The sequence below is a fragment of the Panulirus ornatus genome, chromosome 14 (assembly GCF_036320965.1).
Source record: "Panulirus ornatus isolate Po-2019 chromosome 14, ASM3632096v1, whole genome shotgun sequence".
Classification (NCBI taxonomy): Eukaryota; Metazoa; Arthropoda; class Malacostraca; order Decapoda; family Palinuridae; genus Panulirus; species Panulirus ornatus.
The window spans coordinates 20,038,670-20,059,049 of NC_092237.1; the positions used below are offsets into that span (position 1 = coordinate 20,038,670).

At 42.0% G+C, this 20,380-nt stretch overlaps 1 protein-coding gene across 3 annotated transcripts in view; it reads left to right on the forward strand.

Moving 5' to 3' along the window:
- Window positions 1-20,380, forward strand: part of LOC139753336 (zwei Ig domain protein zig-8-like) — a 240,388-nt gene that overhangs the window by 173,026 nt on the left and 46,982 nt on the right. For 2 of the 3 annotated variants that reach the window (XM_071669688.1, XM_071669687.1), the window contains exons 3-4: window positions 3,901-4,067; window positions 11,272-11,454. In XM_071669688.1, the coding sequence (XP_071525789.1) occupies window positions 3,901-4,067; window positions 11,272-11,454 (350 nt within the window). The remainder of the gene's footprint in view (window positions 1-3,900; window positions 4,068-11,271; window positions 11,455-20,380) is intronic. The other variant, XM_071669689.1, reaches the window with a different exon arrangement.

Consider the following 20,380-nt stretch of genomic DNA (forward strand, 5'->3'; position numbering starts at 1 on the left):
AATTTAGTACTTTCCATTAAATTTACTGTAGAAAATGAAAATAATGGTATGTTACCATTTTTAGATTGCAATATCCATAGACAAGGAAACAAGTTTAAGTTTAACATATACAGAAAACCTACCAATGTATGCTCATGTATCCATTATTACTCATCTCAACATGACAGAGTTAAATAATCATCATTTCAATCTATGTTCCTTAGGGCATTACGTATTTGCAGTCCAGAGTTTATTGATGATGAGTTTGGGAAGATATATTCTATTGGATCTAAGTTAAAGTACCCTAGATCTTTCATTGATAAATCCCTTAAGATAGCAAAGAAATCATTTTATAGAGTTGAGCCCAACCCTCCCATTGACACCAAGAATCTTTTAGTTCTAAATTTTGATAATGATTTCACTTTACTTCCCATGTTGCTTAAATCCTTTTATGTAAATGTTGCCTTAAGCAACAATAATACTATAAAGAATATCTTAATCAGGAATTCACCAGAAACTTCTCTCTTGGATGCATCTATAAAGTGGCATGTGGAAATTGTGATAAATTTTATGTGGGCTAACTGGTAAGGATCTTTCTGTTAGACTTAAGCAACATAAATGTAGTATAAGAATGGGACAAGGATCAAATGCCTTGTTTAATTACGTTAAAAACTATGATCATTGTATTAAGTGGAGTAATGCCATCTCAGTTATTAACTCTAATTCTATTACCACGAGATACATCATTGAATCTTCTATTATCAAATACACAAAGAATTATAATCTTGATATCAGTGATGGTCTATACAAATTAGATAACTTTTTTGTTGATAAAATTTTTAAATTGATAAGTTTATTTGCTCTTTGTATGTTTTGTATATATATATATATATATATATATATATATATATATATGATCCCTGGGGATAGGGGATTAAGAATACTTCCCACGTATTCCCTGCGTGTCGTAGAAGGCGACTAAAAGGGGAGGGAGCGGGGGGCTGGAAATCCTCCCCTCTCGGTTTTTTTTTCAATTTTCCAAAAGAAGGAACAGAGAATTGGGCCAGGTGAGGGTATTCCCTCAAAGGCCCAGTCCTCTGTTCTTAACGCTACCTCGCTAATGCGGGAAATGGCGAATAGTTTGAAAAAAAAAAAAAAAAAAAAAAAAAAATATATATATATATATATAATCGGGCCATTTCTTTCGTCTGTTTCCTTGCGCTACCTCGCAAACGCGGGAGACAGCGACAAAGCAAAAAAAAAAAATATATATATATATATATGTATATATATATATATATATATATATATATATATATATATATATATATATATATATATATATATATAATTTCATTTGCTTGATTAGACATCTGACCCACAAATTCAGTAAGTTCCTTTACTTTAATCATGTTCCTATCACTGATGCTGTGGCCAGGAATATAATATATAAGTTGCCAAACTCTTCTGAGCGACTCGAAGTAACCCAATTACTCTCTCTTTCACGGCTGAAGTCGAATAGATGTCGCCTTTGTTTGGTAACTGATAAAGAGTGTGAGCGTACTGATATGTATTTAGATCCAATTTTATTCAGGATTGTGTTTGACTCCTTGTACAGATCATATGATCATCAGTGTGTGACAGTGTGGGTGTTGTCTGCCTATTGTAGACAGAACAAACCCAGTATCTGGCAGCAGCTGTGTCTCCTTCCTCATCATCAACAATTCTTTAACATATCTTCATCCAAGGACAAGAGATGAATGAAATATTTGTTTAGAATATTTCTGTATGTTGTATTCACATTATTTTATATAACGTATTCAGTATGTTACACTTTTTGACCACTATGATAAAGAACTCTTATTTCGTGTGATGAAACAACACGATTGGATAGGCATTGTCTCTTCCCCTCCCACCCCACACACAAAAAGAAATGATAAAGAACATATCAAACGTATTTGTGAATGTATTCTAGAAATGTTACATCAGTTCAAATACAAGAAAATTGGGCATTTGATTGGAGTAAGAATTTACTGACACACGCACACACACACACACACACACACACACAGACACACACACACACACACACACACACACACACACACACACAGAGAAAGCTATAGGGAAAGGCTTTAAGTCTACCCACCTTTGAAGTAAGAATAATGTTGGATGACCTGATCACAAGCTTTAAGTTCTTGAAATAGATCGATGACGTGGACACTGAACAGTTCTTCACGACTGAAGGGATAGATCAACAAGAAGACGTAAAGAATTATTTTTCTGATATAAGAGTGGTGGATGAATAGAACAGAATGACTGAAGTTGTGATTAATGCACACCGCATAAATAGATTTAACAAGTTGTATAATAGTAGACAATATTCAAGAGCTCGGCCCCACGAGTGTATAACTCCCTCCCGGTACAGTATGAATAGTTAATCACACAAAGACACATTGCTTCATATGTCCATGTAAGAAGCAGTGTGTGAGCAGTGTAGATATTCTGCAAGTCAGATCCGTTACTAACACCCGTAAATCTACACTAGACCTCCTCATAAGCTGTCTTTACACTTTAACGTGTATTTTTGGTGTTCTGTAAGCAGCATACACACAAGCGTTAGATTTACTAGAAGTCATAAGTATACGTCTTCCGCGAGTGTGTCAGAAAAAGGAAAGTTTATCTTCATTTTCCAGAATTGTAGACGACAGATGGACCCAACACCGCCTCTCTTTTCTGCCAAAATCATTATCGTTGTCAACTGTTTACAATTCCTCTATGTTGTTGTCTTCACCAACGGTGATTTATCGGCATTTGGGGATTCTCTCTCTCTCTCTCTCTCTCTCTCTCTCTCTCTCTCTCTCTCTCTCTCTCTCTCTCTCTCTCTCTCTCTCTCTCTCTCTCTCTCTCCTCTCTCTCTCTCTCTCTCTCTCTCTCTCTCTCTCTCTCTCTCTCTCTCTCTCTCTCAACCTACACGTCGCTGGCGTTCCAACAGAGACATATTTTCATAGCGTCCCACAAGAGCAGTCTCAGAATACGCCTTGTGTGTCCTTCATTATCTGGAGGAAATGACTTCGTAGTAGCTTTGTCACAGCGGACCTGATCATTATATCTTTGTGTGTATGACCCTTCTCTGGCAAGTTATTCTCGCAGTGCCATAGGTGACTAAAGCGTCACTACCGTACACATACATCTTGATCACTGGGAAACATTATCCAACTTGTAATGATACAGGAAAGAAAGAAAGCTCAAGCAGTGTGGTGAGGCCTGGAGTGTGTCAAATCCACCATATCATATTCCACAGCCAACCATATTTGGAACACTTACGTGTGTTCGTTATTTCTTTGGTTCCGGACTGCATTATGATAGTTGCGTGGCTAAGTGACCTGTTGTTCTTGTTGTTAAAGGCTGGACAGGTGTAGGCCTAGTACTGGCCCGTTATCTTATAGGAACCCAAGAACACAGTTCTCTGGGCATATATGGGTCTTGTTAAGTGACCCGGCTTGTGACAAGAGCCATATCTGTAGCCGTAAACCTGATGCCACGGACACGTCACTTGAGCTCTTTAAGACAGCGGCCTTTTGATGGTGGTCAGGCAAGTTTACGAGCGCTCCCTCGGGATCACTCCTGCCTGACACGGGATTCCCCTACTTTAACATGAATAATGGATGTCCTTCCTACACGGTGAACGGGTAAAGGTCAAGTGAGATAAAGGAGAGAGAGAGAGAGAGAGAGAGAGAGAGAGAGAGAGAGAGAGAGAGAGGCGTGAGCAAACATTAGTCCCTGTATGTAGGCCAGCTTAACATGACTCACATATTGATCCAGCTAACCCTCCAACGTCTTGAAATATTAAGAAAGATGCCTCTTCAGCAGCCATCATTATTAACCCTGACGCGAGGTTTTCTTATCTTGGTGTTACAGACACTACGGACAACCCCCAGCGGATGTGGGACCCTGCCAAGGATTCTATCTTAGGTCAAGGAGTGGCGGCCTTTGGTATGGAGAACGTGACGGTGACCAACCAGACGGCTCAGCTTGGCTCTACTGCTTTCCTCCACTGCCAAGTCCGCAACATGGCTGATAAACAGGTAAGCTGCAACTTCAACATTGTCAGGTCCCCAACATGGTCGATGAACGGGTAAGCTGCAACTTCAACATGTTTCACAGAATACACGATGGTAAGGAAAAAAGCGTGATGGTCAGGAGGGATAAAATGAACCAAAAATATGCAAATAATCTGGATTCCTTTCCGCATTGAAGGTAGTGAGGTACGTGTCAGAATAACTGGTGCGTAGCAGGGAAAGGCTTAATGGGTTTACACTGAAAAATATTACGTTGAAAAGGAAGGTAATAAAAAAAAACGGATTTGAATGTTCAAAACGACACTCATACCTACACGTAAATGGAAAGGTTCCAGAAGGGATAACAGTGAGATAATGAGTAAAACTCATGCAGTGGAATTCTTCTTGGGAAGCAGGAGGAAGGTATAACGCCACAGTAGTCAGGGGATTGCATATACATCAACGAAGACATGCATAGAGCAGAGGGAGAGAAGAACCGGGTAATGGAGGAACAATAGCCAAGGGATTATGATAGATTAATATGTCATGTAAGAGACTGGAGGTAATGTTGTGAGAGAATACATCAATAAATAATAAAAAGGAATTTCGTAAGACTGATATCAGAGATCATGGCGGTAATAATGGAAGGACAAAAGCAGGAGAGATGATGATGCTGATGGGAAGAAGGCTGGGGAGAGGAGGGTAGGATGATAAGGGTCAGACGAGGAGGAAGGGAAACACATGAAAATATTACAGGGTAGTGACGCGTCCATTCTGAGTAAAGTCAGCTCCAACAGTCAACACTGTATCACACGAGATAACACCAAGTGTTTCTTTACTGCCCGATTTACTTTCAGGGAAATTATATCATGTTTGTTTTATTGGTATTTGACTTTGGCTATTGTGTTTTACCCTTGTGAAGGTTTGTGACACATTAGGATCAGAATGAAATAAATGGAATTCTTGGATGAATAGGATTATGAGCAGAGAACAAGACTATCTTAAGCTAATTACATTGTCCTCTTATTTTAGTCACTCTTGTATTTCTTGATCTATTTACTCTTCAGACAGAGAGCAGCTAAGGTAACGAGGTTCGTGACCTTTAGAGCTTTCTGATGGGAAGAGAGTGGGCGAGGGGAAGGGTATTGTTGACGTGTTCAGTCAAGAGTAAGAGAATGTCGGGAGGGTGGTAATGTGAGGGAGGGAAGAAGGGAGGATAGTAATGTGAGGGAGGGGAGAAGGGTGGGTGGTGATGTGAGGAAGAGGAGAAGGGAGGGTGGTGATGCGAGGGAGGGGAGAAGGGAGGGTGGTGATGTGAGGGAGTGGAGGAGGGAGGTGGTGATGTGAGGGAGGGGAGGAGGGAGGTGGTGATGTGAGGGAGGGGAGAAGGGAGGGTGGTGATGTGAGGGAGGAGAGGAGGGAGGTGGTGATGTGAGGGAGGGGGGAAGGGAGGTTGTTATGTGAGGGAGTTGATGAGGGAGGTGGTGATGTGAGGGAGGGGAGAAGGGAGGGTGGTGATGAGAGGAAGTTGAGGAGGGAGGTGGTGAAGAGAGGGAGTTGAGGAGGGAGGTGGTGATGTGAGGGAGGGAAGAAGTGAGGTTGTTATGTGAGGGAGTTGAGGAGGGAGGTGGTGATGTGAGGGAGGGGAGAAGGGAGGGTGGTGATGTGAGGGAGAGGAGGAGGAAGCTGGTGGTCAAGCGGCGGTGCTTGAGAGTGAAGGACTGTGGTGAGGGCGACCTGCGTAGAGGATGATTGTGGTCTGACATGGAGCAGGGAACAACGACCTGGCCCTGATGCCTGAGGCTCTCACCTCCTCTTCCACGCACTCTCACTACCGCCTCCCTCCCTCTCCCACACACTCTCACTACCGCCTCCCTCCCTCTCCCACACACTCTCACTACCGCCTCCCTCCCTCTCCCACACACTCTCACTGCCGCCTTCCTCACTCCCTCTCCCACATACTTTCACTGGCACCTTCCTCCCTCTCACTCCTACACACTCACGACCGCCTCCCTCTCTCACCAACACACACTTAATCGAGTGCCTCCCTGCCCACGCTCCTCCTGCATATTCTCACTAGAGTTTTTCTTTCCCCTCCTACATACATTAGCTCCTCCCTCCCCCATATAGACATTCTTACTACCTCTTTCTTCCCCCTCTCGCACAGTCTTACCAAGAGCCCCCCTCCCCCTCACATACTGTTCTTAATGTCACCTTCATTCATATATTCTTCACTTCTCACCAGCAATTTCCTCCCTCACTGTTCACAAGCACCATCTTGTGTCGCCTCTCACTAGTATTACCTTCCCTCTGCCTACACTCACCCTGCACCAGCACCACCTTCCACATCCTCACTCTCATCTACCAGGTGCACCATCGTCCATCACTTGTCACCAGCATCACCACACCTCTCCTACCCCTAGCATCAGCGACCATTGCTTCTCACTGCCTGTTCCTTCTCCTTGACCCGCTTCCACCCTGCTCTTGTCTCCTCCTCCTACCCGCCATCTCCCCGACCTACCTACACACAACCTCACTCTTCCCTCCACGTCCGCCTCCCCACCAGAATATCGTCCATCCCCGACAAAAGACACACCTGCTGTTGGCTGCTGACCTTGGTATGATAACATGTATGTCTGCATGACGACACCATGGCTGTGGGCTACAGACCCTAGATGACAAGCACTGAAGAGCTTTAGCACAAGAAAAAGAAAAGAAAAAGAAAATTGTCATTTAGATCGTAGAGAGACTTGATAAGGAGCAATGTTAAGGCCACTGTTGCCTCTAAGGAGCACCAGCAGATTACGTTAAGCCCTGACTGGCGTGGGGTCGTTGAGTAACTACAGTAGAGCCGGTGGGATGGATTTACGACCATAGGAATGGATCAGGAAGAACAGAATTATATATGACCAGTGAAGTGGCTCAGGAATGGTTCAGTGACACAGAACCAGTAGGCAGGTGGAGGACTGACTAGTTGACACAGGTCCAGGGGAAAGGCTTGGGACCAGATGAGTGACACAGGACCATTGAAAAGGCTTGAGACTAGTTAGTGACACAGGGCCAAGGAAAAAAGCTTGGGAGCAACTGACACAAGACCAGGTAAAATGCTTGGGACAAGCTAAGTGACACAGGATTATGGAAGAGGCTTGGGGCCAGCTGAGTGACACAGGACCTTGAGAAGGGCTTGGGACCAGCTGAGTGACACAGGACCAGTGGAAAGGTTTGGTTTCAGTGGGGTGACTTAAGAGTAGTAAAAAGGCTTGGAAAACTCAGCAGGGAGAAGAGCCAGAGAACCGTTAAGAAGGAGCTGAGAGGCTTGCAGCTAGCAGACACAGCTAAGGCCACGAGGGATACGCAAGGCAATTAAGATCAAATTCAGCAGGATAGTCCAGGACCTACACATTGTCTGAGTACTAGTAGATTGCAACCTCGTTTACGATTGGATATATTTTTGCAACTTGAAAGCAACAAGTTATACTTGATATCTTTGTAAGGGGCTTAGGATAAAGATTGCATTTTACAAGTTTCTTAACAAATGAAGTTGAGCGGATGGGACGGAAGATAACTCTATTAAAATGCGATCTTGAGGAAATATCTTGGTAGCCTCAGAGATGCATTATGGTTTCACAACATTACTGCAGTTGTGAGCACACGGTATGTGCAATGTTCGGGTGTTGGACGACGTTAGACACACAGGGTCTTAAGCACATACGGCGTTTGACACCTAAGATGCTCGAGAAACATTAAATATGTTAGACAATCACTGAATGTGAAGGACGCTGCAACCACACTCCAGTAATGCAAGATATAGGACGTCCACTACGTACTGTATATTGGTTCCTGAACACAGGATATTGGATCCCCCAACCGTGTGCTTGACACACAGGATGCTAGGCACAGAGGATCCCGAGTTCGAAGGATATTAGATCCTCCTTCGGTATGATGGATATCAGGGTGTTAGACACCTCATTATGCAGATTAAAGACGACGTCAAACACGCTGGATATTAGACCCTCATTCGATACTCTGGGTACGAAAGAAGTTGGTGCGTTCCTCATTATTCTATGCAGAAAGGATCTGGGACTTGCAGTCTCACAGAATCTTAAACATGTAATATTCTGGACCCCCTCATGAAACAGCTATAATGTTTCCTCTCCGATCTCTACCATAATTCACGGACTATCAGGTCTCCAAGTATCTGTCCTTCCTTGTACTGGCACACGTACACGAACGTCTTTTGGAAGAGGGAAGATGCTAGCCTGACAGAGATGGATGGACGAGATGATGGACGTACTCACAGGAGATGAATAGGTTCATCAGTCACGCTGGCGTAGTGGTGATCCAAAGTGCAAGTGGCGGGACGAGGTAATGTGTTGTCATGTGAGGAACTGCTTTGTTCCCCAGCCCACTCCTCCTCCCATCGTTCCCCACACTGATTCTCTTTACTTTTCTGTTATCGGTTCTTCCCTCACTGTTATGGTTTACTTTTTATTTTCATCCCACTTTTCTTTGCATCACCTGTCTTCTGCATTTTCTTTATTCCCTCTCCCTCAGTCTTATTCATTTCTGTGTTCGTATATCACCCTGATTATTGTTAGCCTCCTTCATATTGCTTTATCATTTTCTTCCCCTCCTCACTATACCGTCCTTACTTGTATTTTCTGATTTTGTTTTCCTCGTGAACCTTTTTGTCTAATATGTTTGTCCTCGCGATGCATTGTCTTTATCTAATCCTCGTTCTGCTTCCTGTGTCTTATCATCTGACATCATCTGCTCATATATTTCTCCTTCATCTTCCCTTGAGCCCTGTATTTGTATCTACTTTTGTCTTCATGAGTCATACATACTTCATTAACTATTTCATTCATTTACTGGTTTTGTTTCCTCACATACTGTCTTCATATTTTGACTTCCAAGTGTTGTTTTGCTACTCAGGAAATTTCTTGAAAACAATATAACTTGGATGGTCATCCAGACTCTCTATACACCACACACTCCGGACGCAGGCAAGTATCACAGTGGCCTAACCTTTCCACCCAGTAGATTCTTGTGAGTGCCTTTGCATGTCTGTATGTTATTCATACCGTGGAAAGACGTGAAGTATGATGTAAATCTGTTTCTGTAAGTTCAAGTTATTGCTCATCATCATTTTAGTATCAGAATCTGAATATGGTTGGAGGTTCTAAATAGAAAGAGGAAACTGTCAGCACCATTGGATTAGGGTTCTCCGGATACTCTTAACATCTTACCTATCACTTCTCTTTCTCCTGTTCCTCTAACATCAAACCTGTCTTTTCACTTTCTTCTGTTACTCTAACGTCATAACTTTCTCCTCCTTTTTTCCTTTTACTATAATGTCATACCTCTCTTCTCTTTCCCCTGCTAGTCTAACATCATATCTGTCTCCTTTCTTTATCTTGTTTCTCTAATATCACACTTACCTCTTCTCTATCTCCTATTACTCTATCATCATGCCTGTCTCTTCTTTTTTCTCCATGTTTTCTGTAGATTTCCTTGTTTTCCCTGGATCATCATTCTTTCACCATTCTTTCTCTATATGTCACTTTTCCCATCTTCTTGACGAGTGATTCGTATTTCTTGCTTCATTACACCCTTGTATTATAGTTTCTCTTTGTCCTTTTATTCTTGTTATGTTATTTCAACTCCAGTTTTTCGTCTTTGTATCAATCTACATTCTAAATAATTCTTTCCTATATCAAAGCTTCTCTCATACTCTCAGGAAAACAATATCTGTTGTGCCTTCATTATTTCCGTATCAACCAGTCTCATGTCTTTATTTCCTGCCTCACTCCCGCTTTTGCGTCCTCAATCCTCCTATCCCTATCAGTTTTGTGCTCTTATCTCCTGCTTTGATCTTGCTCTTGGTTCTTCAGTTCTTCCTTTCTTTCTGACTTTTACATCTTCAGTCCTTCCTTTGTTGTTGCCCATGTGTGGCTTACTCTTATTTGTCGTGTTAACACTCCAATCATCATTCCCTCTTGCGTATTCATTCCACAATTCGTTCTCGTTTTGGATCCCTATTCCCTCCTTCACTCTTACTCCTGCATCCCCAATCTTTACTCCACTCTTTCTCTCGAGCTTTAGTTCAGATTTCTTGTTCTTCTAGTTACGTAAATGATAATCAAACATATCCTTTTCCTTTTACATTCTTGGGTTTCATGACTCATATGTTAACCTTTTTACGTTTTTGCTCACTTTCATCATTTCTTGAGATTTTCTGTCCTCTGGCTTCATCTCCAATTCTTTTATCATGTCACATCATTCTTGATGCACTGTTAGCGCTGCCATTAGAGGCAAAGGGAGTGATACCTGTGTTTATGGTCAATACACCAACTCAAGTGAAGACGACGATTATGTCATCGAAGGATAATAAGGAAAGAGAAGTGAATGTCGGTAAATTTTGACCTCCAAATTCCCTTTAATAATATGTTTTGATTGTTTTCAACTCCATTTCGAATGAGTTTGATCCCTTAAGGTTGCGATGGATTCTGAATAAGTAAAAGGCCTAGGTAATCATTTTCATTTCCTGCACCGTGTATATCCTTTTTCTTTTCATGATTTACTGATTTCTAGTTTAGGCTTCGTGAACTACAGGTCATATGAATATTTGTGGAGTCTCTCAGAAGACGGTATGGATAGTGATGCTGCCCTGGTGACAGATCCTGACGACATTACTGACTGTATGTCAACCTAATGATGTTATCATGCATACCTGCTCCTCCTGGTGACAGACCCTTACGACCTTACAGCCTATATGTGTCAACCTAATGATGTCATCATGGATACTTGATCCTCCTAGGGATGGCCACTTCCAAGATGTATTTGGTGGGATAGGGTTTGGGGTTACTCTGAGTTCATTGATTCTTCTTCTGTTTCCTTCTGTATGAGGAAAAAATATGAACATATTACATGCAACTTCGTGGGAGGGGAAAGTCTTGGGACACTTCCAAACGCAGGTACAGTATATCAACCTTTAGCATTTGTATGACACGTGAGATTGTAGGTTTCATGTGAAGGTGTAATGCTAAGGTGTAATGGGACAAGGGAAATATATCATACAAAAATTACTGAATTTTAAGTAGAGATGGGATGTGAGGCAGTGGTCACCTGTACGCCTCCTTGTGCAAAGGTACCCATAGCATGAAGGGCCACTTGAGAACCACACAGTAATGCACTTCACGTGAGTATGAAGCTGGCAACATGACCATAGTCCCCCTTCGTTTTGCACCAGGTATCGTGGATCCGGCGGCGGGACTACCACATCCTCACGTCCGGCCTCCACAAGTACAGCAGAGACGAGCGCTTCGGTGTGGTCAGACCTGAGGACGCCGACGACTGGGCTCTACAGATCAAGTTTGTCCAGAAGAGAGACGAGGGAGCCTACGAGTGCCAGGTGAGACTTTAAACACACAGACACATAGACGATAGAGCATATGATCGCCAGGTGAGGCTGCCAACACACACACACACACACATACACACACACACACACACACACACACACACACACACACACACACACACACACACACACACACACACACACACACACACACACACACACACAGGGAGCATTTAGTGCTAGGTAAAACTGTAGACAATCAGACACATATTTAAAGAACATATGAATGCTAGGTGAGGCTGTATACATACAGAAACACCCATAAGAAAGCCTGTGAGTGTCAAGGGAGACTATAAACACTGACAACCATAGAAAGGAGTCTATAAGTGCCAGGTGAGACTGTGAATACGCCGATACACATATGAGGGAATCTATTAGTGCCGGTGAGATTGTAAATACAGACACAAACGCGAAGGAGCCTACAAGTTCCAGGTGAGACTGAAAAACTCAGACACTCACAAGGGAGCGTATGAGTGCTAGTTGAGACTATAAACACCCAGTACCACACAAGAGGGAGCCTTTGAGTGCTAGGTAAGGTAGTATGTACACAGAATCACAAATCGAACAGACACAGGTGCAATTCCTGGACGAAACAGCTGGTTCATAGCCAAACCAGTCCTTCATCCTCTCCTTTGGGGCTGGAGGTTGAGATTTGATTATTTTTTTGTAATGACTTAGTCGGACTGTGCCAGGAGGGAGTTATACACTCTGAGGGACCCATCCCTTGAACATTCTTCTCTGTCGTATAACCTTTTATACTTCTGCATACTGTTTATATTTACCTTGTCATTATCAGTTTTTTCCTTTCAACTACAAATTTTATACAATTAAAGTACTTATTGATATCATCTCTAAGTGTTACTTGCTTAATTACATGTTATGTCATTTGGCTGATCTGTCTCTAAATCTTATGTGTCTACATAAGATTAAGACACGGCAAATATAGAATGGCAGGTGACGGAAACAAGAATACAAACTACTCCCCCAGGGACGCACTGATAGTTATCACAAACCGTAATCAAGTAGAGTCACATATACACACACGTTTAGAGGAAGCTGGGGTGTGTATGTTCATTCGTTCGTGGAAGGTTAATACATGATATTTATTCAAGATTCTGAGAGAGACGGGGAAACACGAGTGTAAAGCTTTCTCCCTGTAATACACAAATAGTAATAACAAACACCCACCCACACACACACACACACACACACACACACACACACACACACACACACACACACACACACACACACACACACACCTTGATAAAAAGGTGTTGATATTTGCTGCCAGATCTCGTGTTTACATTGTTTCTCTCGTTCTCTCTTTCCAACCATTTCTTTCGTCCAAGTTGTATTCCGTTCAAATCTGGAAGTCATGGAACCTGGTCCATTGAAGCCAGAAATATTTTCATGCTTTTATCGAGCCGTCATTCACTTTTCATTCTACGTAGGTTTATAGTCCGGTTTTATGGGGTTAGTGAGTTATTTATTGAAACAGAACAAAAATACAAAGATCCTCACTTGAAATTATACCGATAGAATAGAGAGAGTACAGCGTCGAGCTATCAAGATGAATTCTAGGATAAGAATCAATTTTTGAAAGCTGACGAAACAACTTAAATTATTCTAGCTTAGGAAAGAGATGGTTAAGAGGTGACCTAACACAAGTGTTCAATATCATCAAAGGCTTTGATAATTTCGATCTAACAAGCAATTTATGGCTTGATTTGTCGTATTTCATTTTCATTAATGGGTGCAATATTGTGGGCCAACGTTTACACTCGAATGAGGCGAAGCTTCTTTTGCTTAACAGGAATGTTGATATATGGAATGATTTACCAGTAAGAGTGTTTGAAAGTAGTACCACGACTTGCCTCATCTTCGCTTCCTTTGTGCTTGAAGTCCACGACCAACATTATTTTCGCCCTGTTTATTCTTTACATTCGCGACAAACTTTATTTTCGCTTCCTTAGTCACATGAACAGTCTGGGAATTCTTCTCCTTTGATTCAACTGAATGCCTTTCTACTTTCACCACACTGATCTGTGAATTTCTCATATATATATATATATATATATATATATATATATATATATATATATATATATATATATATATATATATATATATATATATGTAGTTGTGCACCTAACGTGGGGTTAGGTGTACGGATGTGTCTGTATGAAAGGTTCAAAGACAGTTCAATATCAGTATACAATTATCTCTTCGTAAGGCACAAATCTTAATTAACAGGCAGACAGACTGGGCTTACCAGGATAAGGAAAAGATCGACAACAGATCGGAGTAGATGACAACAAGACTTGTAGAGCCATCCATATGACAGATATATTTGACAGAACCTTATGTCTCAGTCATCCATTACCCAGTATTCGTTATGCGTCACTGACACTGTGATAACTACCAGCTTGGAGTAGACTAGAATTATGACAGGAAACTCTGAACCTTAGCAACAACGGCCTCGTCACCAGCAAACTGTCCTCAAGGCAGGTGCAATTAGCAGACGTTGTTGAGCTTTATGACCTTCAGTTTCTTAACTATACTTGTCATAGAACAGCAGAGACCTTGCTGTGAGACAGGTCCAACTGTCTCTGGCTTACAGTGGCTTTGGTCTTGTTTATAACCTTCATTTTATCAAGTATTATATCGTGAATTTGAAGTTACAGACCATCATACAATTCCTCAGCAAAATAGTGACCACAGCAGAAAACAAGTGTTCATGACTAAGATCGCCATGTTTATTACTAGTGTGACATATGATGGTCATGCAACCCGCTGGTATATATCGACCCGTATTTAAATGGCGTCCAACTGGGGCATGACTGTCCCTCTGTGATGTAGGTTATGGCATGTGAGGCCAGCCTGCCTGACTGCCTCACCTACCGTGCCACTGGCATACTGGTAACACATGAGGAGAGGACTTTTTTCCTGAAGTTATAGGAACTATTGTAATGATTATTATGGTAAATAACATAGGAATTGCTACACTTGCATTTTCTTATTTGCTTGTTTTTGGGAGAGACTGGGAGATAACTGGTAAGAAAGATTACATTAATGCCTTATATTTGTTCTAAAAATATTTGCTGCATCTCTTATGTGGTCATAAATTTATCCTGAAATCCTGGAACAGTTTCAGATGATGAGGAAACTGTCTTGACGTAAACAGTCAGAAGTAATGTCATGGTGGTAAGATCAAGATGGCTTAGAGAGCCTTACAACTGGTCATTCACTCATCGTCAGTTGAGGATGAATAAGAAAAGAAGCCAAACTCTCATGTCAAGGCATGGAACATTACGTAGCCGTTAGTCTTTTCGCAGGTTCCATGAACAAACCCAAGACAAGAGATGATTAGAGACTCAAGGTTGTATCATCACAGTCTAATGTGGCTTGCAGAATACACTTAGAGCAGTGAAGACAATAAGAGAGTCTGTAGGAAGGTATACTATTGTGGTACATCGTTCATCGTACTAACACTCCTGCAGCACCGGCTCTAGCAGCTCCACCCGATGTTCTATTTGTCTTAAGCCATCCTTCCTGCGGCGGATGATGCCGTGTCACCTGCCCCTCGGCTCCTGCCACCATTACACATCAAACACCCACTCGTCAGGTCAGGGAGGCCATGACTCCGCTAGTCCGGGTGTGATGTACCCCAGATAGCCAGGTTGATGTCTCCCTTAACCAGGGAGGTAATACCTCCTCTCTCCCCTGGTGGCTAGGGGAAGGGAGGCATAAAGCTGTTGATGTTGCCAGTTTTGAGATGATTTTGGTGGTGATGTGGGAGGTAGACAGCCGGGGTGGTCGGTGTATTTGACACTGTCTGCCGGGCTGGTTGAATCTCACGATCTTGTGCTGCCGTAGTCTGGCACCCTCCAGATCCAGTGCTGACGATGTCTGACATCCTCCAGCTCCAGTGCTGAAAACCTTTGGTACCAGCGCTGACGAATTCTGACTTCTGACGATGCCTGTCGGCCGCGCGTCGACAATCCATCATCTGCCTTCCGCTACGAACAGAGCCCAGTGTGAGATCTTATTAATGCCTCACTACGGACCATTGTGACCATCAGACTCCACGTTGGTCGGTCTAGTCTACCGCGCTGTTTGATATCTCTTGGAAATGTGCAGTGTATCTTCGGTACATCCTCCACACCTCTTACCTGAGACCTATATCCGAGGCCACCTCCGCTATTTCCTCATACTTTCTACACTACTTTTGTGGTATACCCTCAACACCGTTCTCTCCTTCGGCTTGAAACCTACGGCTCATACCATTTTTTCTTCGTGCTGTTTTGCTAAAGCGAGAAATTTCGAACAGGTATGAGGGATGTATGTCTTCTTCTCTTGTATAACAAAGGAGCAGAGGAAGGACAAAAGTAAGGATCTTTTATCTAAGGTTCCTGTTCCTCTCAAAGGTAAGAAAGCACAAGAAGCTTTGGGTTCGAAAGCTAGAGCTCCCAGACATGTTTGTTCTATTTCTCACGTGTTTTATATGCATGCGTGTATAGCTGTCATCTGTTTGGCTGATTAGTCAATATCAGGAGTTCTTTTTTAATGCCCTTGGGTATCATCTAAGCACACTGATCTGGTAACACTTCATGAAGAAGACTTACCAGGTGTGTATCTTATATAGAGAGTAAACAAATCCAGTTGTAATAGTGTGTAAAAATGAAGCGATTAAATTTTGACGCATTTGAGAATAGGAAGTATTCTAACCATGTTATGAAAGAGTAATTTATTTTGTCTCAAGAAACATGAATATATTAATCATGAACTCTGGAACCTATGCACAACAACATAGCCACGCATTTATACATAGAAAATGTGTAAATCATGGTATCGAGGAGTAACGTCTGTACTGAAACATATAGAAATGATAATTACGAACTCTGGAAAATTACCACAACAACAAAGCAGTGAGGGAGGGAGGATGGCTTCGCAGCCACACGTATTAATGACGGATCAAATATTTGGACACTGGCTTCAGTGTTGCTTATCATTGTAGTGATTGTTGATGCTGTTGATATTATGAAAGTATTGGATTATATTGGAAGATGGCATAGATTACCATCATGCTGCCACCTTCACCACAACTTATTTACTGTAGTTTGGGTGTATTGCCACCTTCCCCACCACTTATTTACTGTAGCCGGCGTATATACCCCAGTTCTTGTGAAGTGTAGGAAGATAAGGCTCCACTTCTCTTCGTACCAACAATCTGGCCTCCTAAAGTTATTTTCTGGTGCTGAGTCCTACTTCACAATGACGGTGTACGATAACGATGAAATCTGGCTCAAGGTCGTGACAGCAGGCTTGATGACCCTTCCTTCCCTCCTTCCTCCACCCACCTTCTTCCTTCACTCCCTCTGCCGCCTAACCTAGGAAATAGTTGTATACTTGCTACTTTAAACATGACACGAGAGAAATCACGCCATCAATCACTACATGGATAGCAACACAGTAGCCAGTGTCCAATTCATCCGTCGTTCATACGTGTGGTGGATAGCAACACAGCAGCCAGTGTCCAATTCATCCGTCGTTCATACGTGTGGTTGCGACACCATGCTTCTTGTTATGGCCTAGAGTTTATAAACATTATCTTTACATGTCTTAATACAGAGGAAGTTACTCCTTCATAACATGATTACCATATTTCTCATGCATAGATACGTGAAAGTTTAATCACATTCATTTTGCTTCCCCACTACAACAGGTTTCGTTCACTAAGATGCACACCTACTAACTCTTCCCCATGCAGTGTTGCCAGATTAGTTTGCTTACAGCACACCAACGAACATTAAAAGAACGCCTGATCTTGTCTGTACATATAAGTCATGTCTAGTTGTCTCTAGTTGTCAACTGTCGAGCTGTACCTGGTTGTCACACCTATCAATCAGTAATTAGCTGTCGTCTGTTTGACCACACGGCTGTCATATCTTGTCGGCCTTTTACTGTCTTATGTGCAGCTTCAATTATCTTCACATCATTCCTATACTCTGATGTCAGAAGTCGATCCGCACTCGGCTGACGTCTGTCAAGACGAATTAAACTGCCTCGTGTGGAATCCAGCCTCGATATGCAAGTCTATGGAACTTTTGTGTCAGATCTACATTAAGTGCTTTTGAGAGCTTCGTCTCTTATCACAAACGAGAAGAATGTATTTACAAATTAGTCTGTGTGACACACTGTATCTGGTGGATGCTTATACCCAGCCTCAGGAAGAACAGGCATCTGGCAGTTCCCCAAAGATATGGTCGAAGGATAATAATCGTTTCTGAGACAAATAGAAGAAGAATCGAGAATAACAAAGGAAAAAGAAAGTGTTTCACGATACTGGTGCTGCTTTAAAGTCCCAAGTCGCAAAAACATACAACATTCGTTGCTGGGAATGAAAGTAATGGCATCATAAAATGTGAACATTTCTAGATTATGACTGTAAGACGGACGATTATGATCCTTGCCTCTCTCGTGCATCTCCGTCCGCTTTGTCTGAGTTTGCCAGAACTCCTCACGACTTCAGGTCTCCTGTGAGAAAGAAAACTATCCTTGGCGACGGAGGTTCCTGAAGACTTTTAGTACACCATGATCATCCTCTCATAGCTAACATGACATTTCCTTTGGTTTGAATAGTTCTAGGACGCCAATATTTCATTTTAAGACGACTTTTGATCTACGATTCGCAGTTTCTCACGAACCTGCAACTAAATCTTTTCTTCTCCTCTCTCCTTCTCGTCGAGATGTAGTTAGGATGCTTTGTGAAGAATAAGAAGAGTTTTCACATTCTTACTAAGAATTTATTTGCTTTCCGCATAATGGTGTAATATATCCATTTGATAATTCTTAAGAACCGTGAAGGACAGTAACTAGAAAATTGTCGTGTTAGTGTTGTTCTGTCCATACGTCAGTTCGTTAAGACGTCATTAGAGACACATTTGTCTACATAATGATTTTTCTTTTTTTTCTTGGAGTCATTCGTAGTTGCTTTTGGTGAGATCTTTTACAGACAGTACGGCAGGACTTCAAATCTGAAGACTCCTCAAGAACTTGAGAATCTAAAAGTTATCTGAAGTATAAAATACAGGCAAGTTTAAGATCTTTTCCTCATGCATATAGTCCAGGGTGTTGAGGAACTCTTAGACTCGCATCAAATCCATCTTCTCACGTCCTCTTTGAACCAAGTCTGAGGACCGTCTCCTGGAGACGGTGAGAGTCAGACATCAGTCGATGAGCTGTCACACGTCCATCCTGTGTGGATCCAAGACCAGCGCTTGGTTTTATCTGGCGCTACAGTGTAAGCGACTGAGTCAGAAGTATTGATATCACGTCAATATTGCATGTGGGAGTAGTCGTCCTCTAAGTTTATGTTTACCCAAGTGATAGTAGAAGCAGATAGGAACAGAGAGTCTCCTCCTCAATCTTCGGTTCCGCAGTAAAGTTTAAGGAGAAGAGTGGGAAACTGTGTTAAGATAGAGGCCATGAACCCCAGGAACCTGAAGTTGAATTCTCTTGATATTTGGTAAAGTTTTTGGTTTATGTAAAACTGATGCGACTTCTGGACGTTAAAATATTTAAAAACCCGTCGTACGGATAGAAAAACTTTAATACTACTTTTTCTTTGTTACATAGAAACACAAAAACGTCTTTACAAATGTGTAGTATTAGACAAAACCTTTCCAAGAAAACTTTGATTCACCTAAGTCTTCACTACAACACCCTATCGATGACACTTTCACCCACCAGCACTCAAGAGACACTGTTACATGCATGTATACAAATGATTATAAGCGCTTACGTAAACAAACTCTAATACGCACAGTAAGAGGACACACACACACACACACACACACACACACACACACACACACACACACACACACACACACACACACACACACATTACCGCCAGTTTATAAAGGTTTAAAAACCTACTTGATGGCATAGACAGCTCAAGAGACGGGGCTTCACGAGCAAATATACCCACACATAGTAGGGAGGATAGGAGGCAGTGAAAGAAGCAACGGTACGAGTATTACCTGACAGACAGGATATGAGCTGCAGGAATCTGTGTGTGAGAGGGACTTGGGAGTCTACATTGTACTCAAGCTGTCGCCAGAGCCCAGCCTTAGTAGAACTGTAAAGCAGGCAAGGTGTCCGCTGGCTGATATTTAAATAACTTTCAGGTCAATGGATAAGGAAATATTAAACAAACTCTTCACATCCTTTCTTGGGCAAAGACTAGAATATGCCTCCAAGTTGAGCTGCAGTAAGAGTTTAGAGATCACAATTTTGTCCAACATGGAGGATAGAAGAGTAAGAGGTGACTTAGACACAACATTCATGTTTCTAAACGAGGTTGGTGTCAGACAATCAACAGTCCTTCGAAAGATGCAAATATCGATAATTCAAAGGCCTTAACATGAAAATGAGCAGAAAACGTTGGAAAGATGTAAAGAAAGTCTTATTATAGTATAAGAACAGCGGATGAATGCAATGAACAGAATGAAGCAACTGCGAGGCCGGAGATCACACAGAATCTTAAAATGTTTTACGAAGGTGAGGATCATTCAAGAAATAGCGCCGAACGAATTTGCAACTCTCTCCTCGTACCTTAGAATAGATAATTATACGAAAATAAGGAAGTGCAGTATACACACACACATATACATAGATACAGAATCACACTAAAGATAAGAAAGAAACTGAGAGATAACAGAGATAACAGTAAGCCGAGGAAATCAAAGTTTGGTGATATTCATAGGTTTCCAGAGATAAGGGATAAGCTGGTGGTTAGGCTGGATTGCACGAACGTGAATGACGACAAACCTAAGGAAATGATTTCCAGTAAATCGCAAGCTTCCGTCGACATATCGATGAGACGTTGGCTGAGAGGATGTAGGTCGGT